General features: G+C 49.9%; 1 protein-coding gene across 1 annotated transcript in view; it reads left to right on the forward strand.

Annotated features, from left to right (window-relative positions):
• DBF4B (DBF4 zinc finger B) overlaps positions 1–4,933 on the forward strand; it is a 22,047-nt gene extending 17,114 nt beyond the window's left edge. Inside the window, exons 8-11 of the mRNA XM_025207269.1 lie at positions 322–438; positions 791–917; positions 1,650–1,774; positions 2,620–4,933. Of these exons, the coding sequence (XP_025063054.1) occupies positions 322–438; positions 791–917; positions 1,650–1,774; positions 2,620–4,084 (1,834 nt within the window). The 3' untranslated portion in view covers positions 4,085–4,933. The remainder of the gene's footprint in view (positions 1–321; positions 439–790; positions 918–1,649; positions 1,775–2,619) is intronic.
• Positions 4,934–10,739: the final 5,806 nt, after the last annotated feature.

Below are 10,739 nucleotides of genomic sequence, written 5' to 3' on the forward strand. Positions count from 1 at the left end.
TGTTGTTTCTATTTTTAAAGGGGTAGGGGGATGAAGGCTGAGAAGCTGCCTGTCTTGCTGCTTTTCCCAAACAGAAATCATGGCAAAATTGGACCTTGTGTAAACATTGACTCTTGGAGTAGCACCAGGTTTGATTTTGCTCTTAATCCAGTGAGAATTGGGAAGTGCCAAGCAAAGGGAAACCTTGAGGGCTGTCACAGCAGTTGTGGGTAATGGTGTCAGGGGCAAATGCCAGGCCAGAGAATGAAAAAAGTGTCTTGCTGACCCAAGAAACTGTGACCTGATTACGAGTTTGTCATAATTTTGCTTTTGCTCTTTCAGGCGATTCAGGCCCTTACACCACCAGTTCAAGAGCTTCCCTGATCTGAACTTCTTGGCACCAAAAGATTGCAGCCCATTTGAGCCTCTGAAAAGCCCCTCAAGCTCCTGCAAAACCAGGTACAGTAATTTGCAGCTCCCCTTATGCAAGTTGCCACTAAACTTCATGTGCCTATGCTGGGTGACTCCCTTCAGTCTGCCCCTTGTTCCCGTGGTTCAAGGCAAAGACACTTTCCCTTCTCCAATTTTCTTATTTTATGGGCTCTACCCAACCTGGCCAGTGAGGCTGACTCTCCCAGATGGAGAGGGGAGGGTTGGACAATGGGCAGAGTCCCTTGCTTTGTGCTTTGTACCTGACCATGCTTTCCCACTTTGACCCTTCTGGGCATCCAAGTAAATGTTACATCAGGACCCAACAGCAGCCCTCATGCAGGATCTGACTACTGGGGGTTCTTGTGTTGCTTCCTTGCAGAGTCCCTGAGGGCTGTATGATTCTCAGTGAGAGAGAGAGGAGCCCCCAGTCCACTCCACCAACTGTGCCGAAAAAGAGGAAGGGGTTTTGTGAGTGCTGTCAGGAGACCTTTGAAGATCTACAGCTGGTAAGGGCCCTATTGGCTCCCAATCCCAAACCAGACCTAATTCTTCACTGGACTCCCTAGCTCTTGCTAGGTTCTGGCTTGAGTCTTGACACTCCTTGGGAAGATGTGATTGTAACAGGCCCTTTTAAGAGGGAAAGGAATATACTATATAACCAAAGTCTTATATTTATGGTGTTTAATTGACCCAGCCTCCTAGCCAAAGGCTGGGATTTGGCTGTGACCTTTGATCTCCTGTCCTGGCAAAGCATCCCAAGATCTCTGGAGGAACGGAGCAAACAAATCACATGGATTAGTGGTGTGCAAAGGTCTGGGAGATGGGATTGTTACAAGTAGTGTCATGCCAACCTTTGGGAACCAAGGTCATGGGCATTACAGGTTCTGTAGTCTCATGACAGGCTGATAAACTGAATGGTTAGGGATTGGCTTAGTGCAGGGTTTAAGGGTTTGCCTGTTCCTGGAAGAGATACTAAGCAACTTACCTATTTGTACCCAGATTTGTTAGGTCTTTTAGCCCCATAGGCTACACAAGGGCTTATGCACACTTGGTTTCTAGCCTTCCCCCAGCAGCTGCCATCCAGGCATTCTCTCTTGACTCTGGCTAGTTATTGTAGCTTGACTGCACTCTGGTCTCATATGCATGATACTGTGGGAGGAAGCTACTGGCTCAAATTTCCACCTCCCTTCCTGACCTGATGTCTTCCAAATACTCTCTTACTCTGCCATTTCTTTCAGCACCTTCAAAGCTCCCACCACAGGCAGTTTGCACTGGATGACTCTCAATATGCAGCTGTAGACCATCTCATCTCTCAGCTCATCAATGACTTTGTAGAGCTCCCAGCTTGGTTCTCATCATCCAGGTAACTTGTATGGGGCAGCAAAGCAGGGATGCTGTGAATCTGTTACCATGGGATTTACTGCCTTGTGCCTTCAGCTAGGCTGAACTGAAATACCAGCATGTCAGGATTTGTCAGGCTTAAGTAATGGGACCTTTCGGTCCAGATCAGTGGGGTGGGGGCTGGGGTGGTGCTGGTAAATCTATAGGGAGTCAACAGGTCACTGAGCAGTCAAATGTACAACCTCTGGTGATGAAATGGCCTCCACTGCCCCCCAGCCTTGCTACCTTGGCAAAAAAAGAGCCTGGATGAGTTGTAAAGGAGTTCCAATCGGTTTCCAGGGCATTTGGGTTGATTCCTCTCACCAGTTGAACCCTCAAATGCATGACCAAACTACTATGCATTCCTTTCTCCTTAAGCTTTCCCTTTTGTTTCCAATGGAAAATTCCCCAGACCCTTCATGTGTCCTTTACTCCTATGAAATTTCTCTATTGCCCAGTCCAGCACAAGTTGCCCATTCTGTTCCAGGACTTGGCACACCTAAAATATAAACCCTCCTCTGTGTTTCATCCTCTTCCCTGTCATACATATGACTTGGGCCACCCTGGTCTCCATCAGGAGGATGAGAACATGTTCTGCCAAGGCTGGTTGTGGTTACTCTGTCCTGCCAGCAGGTGACACTCTCAAACTCCATCAGCCATGCATCCTCGAATAGGCTCTGCCTGTGCTACCTATTGTCCATCTGCCCTTCTCAGTGTAGGGACTCTGACACCCCAGGTATTGCATAGGTTTCCTGCTGGGTTACTGTCAGCTCTGATATTGCCGCATGCCATGGAACTCATGCTAAATTTAATATTTTTCTTTCCTAGTGTATCTTGCTCTTCCGCAGCAGATGCATGTTCCAGTTCTCAAGCAAATGCCATGACCGCACCAGCTGCAGGACTGGGGAGGAAGGACCTGCAGGCTGGGAAAGACCTCTGCCTCAGTGCAGAAGACAGGCTCAGCTTGTTGAATGGGGAATGTCCCCCAAGTCCTGAAGAGAAGCCCAGTGAGAGAGTTGACCAGCCCTGTCCTGTTCTGGAACTGCCTGCTAAGGACTGCCTCTTAGGGCTGTCTACAAAGCCAGTGCTACAGACTGGGCCCCCTGCTGGAGACAGGCCAGCTAAAAAAGTCCTTGCTGTGTGCAGCAATACAGACGGGGCTGCTGTGATTGGTGCTGCTGGCTCAGACCCTGCTCCTGATCTCAACCATGGGACCTGTTGCAGTAGTGGGGAGAGAGCTGCCTGTTCACCTGGATCTGCTCCCCAGCAAGCGCTCAGACCCACAAGCTGCTGTCCAAGAGAATTGTCCTGCTCTAGGAAACGTAAACTTTCTTCCTCTCCAAGTGCATGTGTGGAAAAGAAGCGGAAGATGCAGCTGGGTAGTGATCCCCTCTGTCTGGATATATGGACAGGCTCAACGGTCTGCAGGCTGGTTCATCAGGGAGTGGGGCAGGCTGCTTTGAGGCACAGCGTTCTGGCTGTGGCCAGGGCTGACAGAACTGCTCCATCATGCACTTCTAGAGCGGCAGAGCTCTCGCTACCTTCCAGCAGGCCCTGCAGTTCCCCTGCCCTATGGGTGCTTCATAACCAGGACCCTGGGGATCCCAAATCACCATCAGACCTCCTAGGGCCTGCTTCCATGGATGTTGTCTCCCTAGAGGCAGTCCAGGTGAGCACAGCCACTCTGTGTAACCAGGCCAAAGGGCATCAAAGCTACCAAGGTGGGCAGCCCAAAGAGGACACAGTGTCTCCTTGCCAAGTGCATGACTCTGGCCTTGAGCTTCATTCTGCCCTGAGCCAGTCTGGCTGTCCCACCTGGCATGGCCCCGTAGCTGCCAAAAGGGAGCACTGCAGCTCTCCCAGTGTCTGCTGTGTTGGACTAGTTGAGAGTGTGGTACCTGAGACTGCCAATGCCAGAGACCACTGTACAAGCATGGCCATTCATCCCGGTGTCCTCCAGCCTCTCCCGTCTAACCCACAGGCTTGTCCTGACCTTGAAAATTTGACCACCTCCTCCTCAGGGTCAGACTGGGACATTCAGCTATTCTCTACTCTTGATAGTCTCCAAAGCACCAGGATACAGTCCATAGATGGGGAGATGCTCAGGAGGACCTGTATTGATGTGAGAGAGAGTGGATACGAGTCCCATCTCTACTCTGTGTTGAAGCAGAAGCCAGAACTGGATTGGGCAGGTAAAGATGATAAGAGTCACTGGAACTGTCGTACAGAAATGGAAGGAACCCCTTACCTAAGTTTGAGGCCTGCTTGGACAGCTGGACCAGCTAGGCATTAGCTCATGACTTGCTGTATAGGCCCTTAAAATTCTATGGCTCACCAACTGAGTCCTGTCACAAAGGGCACCCAGCTGAATTTGCTGTGGCATCTGATTTCCTTGGTGTTAACAGAAAGCCTGTGCCTGGTCAGAGAAGAACTGGGCCAGATCATAACATTTGTTTGGGAGTGCTGCTCTTCTGGTGGAAGTAGTCACCACTGTATCTGCAACAAAGTTTGGGGACTGCTTGCACCCTTGGACAGTTCCAACTTGAAGATTCCCCAGCCTGACCCAGCCAGCATGGGCAAAATGAGCACTTAACAGGCCATCTTCCCATTAAGCAACATTGTGTATCCTCATGTCCAGTTCCCAAAATGAGTCTGCATAAGTGAATGCTGTGGTGATCAGACCCTATGCTGTGCTTTGCAGAATGTGTCTTGTGGGAGAAGGGGTAGAATTGCATGAGTACTACTGTCTCTTTCGGTTGTGGCACAACTGCAAACATGAATTGGACACTACAATGAATTAGACCAGTTGGGCCATAGAAAAAGCTGACTTCCTCTAGAAGTGACTCTGCTCTGAGCAGGATGAGCTCTTATGGGCTCTATCACATTCTCTTCACTATTTTCCCATATCTCCAGAGACTACTGCACTTCCTCCTTGTGGTGCTGTTAATGAGGAGAAACGGAGATGATGCCTGTATTGATTCTCTATCGGTGTCTTGTTTAGCTCATGCTCTGCCTGGCATGTGGTCTGATCTCTCTCTTCTGTCTCAGTCTTAGTGGGCTGGAAATTGCAGACATTTGTCTAGTATTTAATCTCTTGTTTTTAGAAAATTTTAAAAAGTGGAATAAACTGAGTGCTGATCAAGGCAGATTGTGTTTCATCCTGCAGCTGGGGCAGTGCTGACCAGGAGGCTGAATGCATCTGTGTCCAAGTGTCTATTATCATTGAATCTGGTAAAATCCCTTAGTTGTGAAGTACCTCCAATGCCAACATACTTCTGTAGCACAAGAACAAGCAGAGTGGGGGTGGGGTGCTGTGACCCATAAGGCCCAGGGAGCCCAGAGCTTGGGAGGTATCTGCTGTGTGGTGGGTGTGGGTTGTGGCCACAGACATTCCCCCACCATGTAATCCCTATGTACAGGAAGATGCTTTGCCCCATGAGCCTCTGCAGGTCCTTTGGCACAGCTGTTCCAGTGCATCTGCCCAGGTATTGGGTTCCCCACAGGAGAAGTATTTACTGGTCAGTTAAGCAACTGGCACCCTGCTATGTTTAACAATTTGCCCATGAATTTGACAAATGGCTAGGAGTGAATTTATGCGACCCATAGGACTTTACTAGCATAGTGCAAAGATTGGTACCATAGCTAAGAGAGGAGTGCAAGGTATAAATTCTCGTATCAGGCTTCCTCCTCTCCTTCCTGTTTGATGTCACAATGATGTTGGATCTGTTCTGTTCAGTCTCCTCCAATCCGCCCCTCCCCACCCCCCCCCAAAAAAAAAAAAAAAGCTTGTTTCCACAGTGGTTGTTTGACAATGTTACTCCTAAAAGGAAAGTGTTTAGGTGAAATTCTGAGAAAAGATTGTCTTTTTGGGGAGGGCATCTTCTGAAAATCAGTCCTTAATCGTTTTTGGAAGGCAAGAATTAGAAGAGATCTAACACCCTGCAAAACCTGACAAGGGGCGGAGGGGTTACATTTTTGGTATGTAACTGGCAGCTGGGGCTACTACTTCTATGTTGGTTGGTCCTTGCTGGCCCTGAAATAGGTTTTCTTTTACTTATACCTGCAAGGGTTTTGAAGTGCATTAGCGGTGCAGTTTGTTCATGCCTTTATTTAAAAATGGCAATGAGGATTTGGAATGTTTGGTTAGTATAAGTGTACAGCTGCAATACAGCAACACAACTCAGTGTTACTAGTGGGCTTTTGAAACTTGGCTTACCTGTTTTGACAGCAGGACTGTCTCCTACATGTAGTAGCCCTGTAGGCATGCTCCTTGCTGGGGAAGGTGGCAAGGATTCTTATGAGCTTCAAATTGATAGAAGGATGCAAAACTGACATACACTTCCTCCACGTTGTTCTGTTGGATGTTTGTGCAAAGTCACGGTTTGGTTCTTGCGTGCCCAGTGTGAGCCTGATTGTCCTGCTCATTTCAGACTTGACCAGTGAACCTCTACCTCTGCCTAGCTTTCACTGATATTTTTTTTTGGACCAAGGCATATCATGCTGTGAACCAACCTAGACCTTGAAGCTTTACTGAGAGAGTCAGCTGTCCATGAAATTTGGTCTATTGACACCACTCCATGATACATATGGCAAGGTAAAGGTTGACCTCATCCTGCCTACCCCTTCCCTGTGAGCAGGTCAAATAAGGATTCATCTTGGGACCAGTCCTATTTTGTGCTATTTCATGCTATGGTACTAGATAGAGCAGACTTCAGGGTTTCTTTTGCAGCCATCAGGATTTGCAGAGTTGTTTAAACCTGCCAGTTGGTGTGTGAGGCCTGAGATTGCCCGGTGGACTGTGCAGGAACTCCTGTATAGTAATGGCTGTGCTGGTGGCCCACACCATAGAAGATCTTCAGTTGTTAGATTGTTTGCCTTGGACTATCACCCTGAGGAAAATAAAGGTAGCTAGCTCCTGCAGAAGTGTGCCCCTGCTATATCCACTGGCACTGAACCCCAGTTGTTCCTGGGGTTACTTACCTTTATGTAGTGTGTTGGCTATTAATGTGGCCTTTGGCAGGTGTACAAAGAGCATCAGGTCAGCATGAGATCAGGCTGCCCATCAACTGAAAGGGGTACAAAGCTGTTTTGCTTACCTCAGACATGAGACTTGCTCATGATACAGAAGGCACATTTTGCAACTGAATAGTTTTAAGCGGAGGCCCTTTGAACCCTTTGCCAAATGGGGCACTACTACAAGCTGATTAAATCCTGCACTGTGCTGACTGTTCACTGAGGCATCAACAGTGAAGGGCTAGCTATGCTGGGCTGGATGTAGACCTTGGATGAATGATGCATGAATGCCCAAGCAGTGCTTATACAGTGAGCTGGAACATGGGGAAGAAGAAGTGCAGATGCCAAAAAAAGAGCATCGGCACCATCCAAAATGCATGCTTGAGTGGAACTTATTGGCTAGGTTTTTTGAACTCGTAGCCAGGCATAGGCAGCATTGGAGTGCCAGGGTGAGGGGGAAGCATAAATCTAGTGGTCATCCCCAGCATGCCTTGCATAGGGAATATGTGCCAGCCAAAGGGTGCACTAGTAGCAGCAGCCTGGCTCTAGTGGTGCTACAGATGTCATGACAAGAAGTGCTTATTGCATGTGGGCCTGTTCAGTAATTGGTACCCCTCGCCACTAATAACTCAGAAGATTGTTTTCAACTTCTGCCTTGAGCAGGGGTTGGACTAGATGACCTCATGAGGTCCTTTCCAGTCCTACTTTACTATGATCTTATGAGTCTTTTAATCTAGTCCTGTAACCTGAACTAAAACCTATCTTACCACCCTACCAACCAGCTTCCTGTGGTTTGTTCCCATGGTTAGTCACTCTTGGTATGTCTAATTTCAGCTTGAACTAGCTGGCCTTCATCTTGCAGTTGCTGGCTCTGGTTGGCTTTTCTCCACTACATTAGTCTCTCCACTTTCCTGTGTTTTCTGGCTGTGATGATACTTACAAAACAAATCACCTCACAGTTCTTCAGATGGAGGAGTCAGTGGTCTACAATGACAGAGAAACAATGGATTTCTTTCGCTTTTGAGAAGAAAGCATTTGTTACAACACAGACTGGAAACCAACTTCCTCTTCCGAGTGCTCCAACCTCTGTAGTCTAGAAGGCCACATATTTGTTTTTTGATCTATTTGAGCATGAGGCTCCACTACATATCGAAGAGTCACCTCTGGCACAGGTTACAGCCAGGTTATCGTAGCCCTCTTTAGATGCAAGGGATCTAACCAACCACATGATGCAGACTGCTCTTCATCACTCTTTCTCCTTGCTTACTACTCAGCCAGTCTGACTGCCTTGTCCCTGACGGTCAGTGTTGGATCATTGCACGCCCTGCTCAACATTGCCTATGGTTGACTACGTAGAGCAAGTGGAGAGCAACAGGGCAAACAGGAACAGAATTGAATCCTTGCGTTGTTGCAGGAAGAAACAAAACAAGCATAAGCTGTCCAGTGAGGTGGCACTCTAATGTGGATGGCCAAACTGAATTGGATCACGTGGCAACCTGCCTTCCCTGTGCCGGCTGTGAGGGGAAGTTCTGGACAACAGCCTTCCATTCCATCCACGTTGTGTTGGTAACTTTGTCCTCTTGTTCTTGCCACTTGCCTGCTTCCTCCTGCCTTCTGTGCTTGGAGATGCCCTGGCCTGCAGCCAGCCTTCTGCTCAGAGCTGCTGTAACTACTCCTCATCAATGTGTAGTTTCATGCTGCTGGCTCAGGCAGACCCTATAGCCACCAGTGCTTCCCCATAAAAAGGCCTACTATGGAGCACAATTTGCATCTAGTGCTAGATGGCATGGAGCAGCTGATGCTCTTCACTCTAAGTTTATAAAGCCCAGACCCTGTTTAAAATCAGCCTAGGCTTGTTTGTTCAGGGGCCTTTAGAGCCCATGAGCTAGAAGCAAAGCCATAACTGCAGCCCCGGATTTGGCAGCGGTGGCAGGAGATGATGACTCCTCCAACTAGCTCCACTGGCCCTGCCAAAGAACTTTGGCTGGCTTTGTTTAGAGGAGGGAGTTGTCAATATTTCTTGTGCATATCTAGTGCGTGGTGACGGCTGAATGCCATCTGCTTAGCTGCTGCTGTATCTAAGAGTGCTGGAAACATCAAGTCCCTGACAGCGCCTGGCTGGGCAATACTGGAGGGAGGGCGGGAGGGAGGGAAGAGCTCTGTGTCCATGTGCAGGAGGGTTGTGGGTAATGCAGGTAGAGCGGAGGTAGTTTGGCATCATGAGCTGGGATTGGTGGGAAATTCTTCAGGCCAGCAGAATCCATGAGCCTGAGCAATTGTCATCTTCAGGGGAGGCCTCTTCCCTGGGACTAATTAGAATTAGACTGGGAAGCAAACCAAGCCTGTGGGAGCAGCCTGGCTCTGGCCTGAAAAGGAGTGGGGCGGTCTCTGCTGCTCTCATGGGGACATCTTGTTCTCTGCCAAGCCTGACGGTACCAGCCCCGGACCAGTCCATTTCCTGAGATTCTGGGCTGGTGTCTCAGCCATCTCTACTCACTTTGCATCCCCTCCTCAGCTGGTTCCCTTTGCACTGTGCAGGCTGGGGCTCCAGGAAAGAACCAGCAGCTGCTGGGAAGAGACTATAGGTTAGGGGTGGGCAAAATACAGTCTGTGGGCCGGATCCAGCCTGCCAACAGATTTTTATCTGGCCTGTGGTGGGTCCCTCAGCCTCACCTGGCCCAGGTGTGAGGGGAAGCCCGGGCTGTGATGTGTATAGCCCGTTCTGATGCCCCTGGGCTTGCAGCAGGGCTGGCGCAGCAGCTGGACTCTTTCCTGGAAGCCCCAGTGGCTCCCTCCAGTTGCTGCTGCTAGTGTCTCTGTTGCCACCAGACCTGCCCCTGCTGCCTGGGCACCCTGGCTCATCCACCCTGCACCCACTGGTGTGGGTGCCAGGCAGAGCAGGGTGTTGGGGTCTCCATGGAGATCAGCCTGGGACCTTTGCTGGTAGGGGGCACTTGGCTGGGCAAATGGGATGGGGTGAGTAAGGAGGAGTGTCCGGGAGCAGGGCAGTTCGGGCCGGGGCCGGGGCCAAGGCCAGGACTGTTGTGGTGTAGTGACAGCATGGAGCCAGGGCCAGGGGCAGAGCTATGATCTGCCCACATGTCCCAGAGATGGGCACTGGTTTTGTGGTGGGCAGAGGCAGAGCTGGGTGTGCTGGGAGCGAATCATGCCCATGTGACCCCAGCTCTGCACTGTCACCACCCCACAATCCCAGCCCTGGCTCTGCCTGTCCATCCTGCTCCTAGACGCTGCTCCCTACCTGCCTGTGGCCTCCTCCCATCTGTCTGGCTGAGTGCATCCAGCCCATGGGGGTCCTGGGCTGGTCTCCATGAAGACCCCAGAGGCTGAGCTGGGGCTGGGATCACTGGGTGGTGACTGGGGAGCTGGGACCTGGGGCAGAACCACTGGGGGAGTTTTGATGAGCTGTTGCATGCAGGGTAGGGAGAAGGGTGCTGACCTGGCCTGCAACAGCTCACCAAAGCTCCCTAAGTGGCTCTCCAGCACACATAATTGCCCACCCATGCTATAGGTCCTCTGAGAGCAGCACAAAATCATATAATCCCCTTGGTCAGGTACAGGACTGGTGTTGGATCTGCTTGAGATGGCTTGGGGATAGCCCATCTTATATTTCATTCAGAGGGGTTGGATGAGACAATTTCTGAAGTCCCTTCCAGCCCTAGCATTCTCCAATTCTACCTAACCAGAGAGGGCTTGAGGATGCATCTGTATCTGGAAAGAAAGAAAAGGAAAAAGGATTATTACTAAATTGTCTCATGAACTGTTGTATGCAGGGCCTTGAGACAGCCTCGTTACTGAGCCCATTAGGAGAAGGTGGAAATCTACTTTGAAGGGTGGGGCTAAGTGACCCCCCCACCTACTCAGTTAAAGCAGGGTGGCCAACCTGTGACATAGATGTTACAAGTGGCACAGGCAGC

The sequence above is a fragment of the Alligator sinensis genome, unplaced genomic scaffold (assembly GCF_000455745.1).
Source record: "Alligator sinensis unplaced genomic scaffold, ASM45574v1 scaffold919_1, whole genome shotgun sequence".
In the NCBI taxonomy this organism is placed as follows: Eukaryota; Metazoa; Chordata; order Crocodylia; family Alligatoridae; genus Alligator; species Alligator sinensis.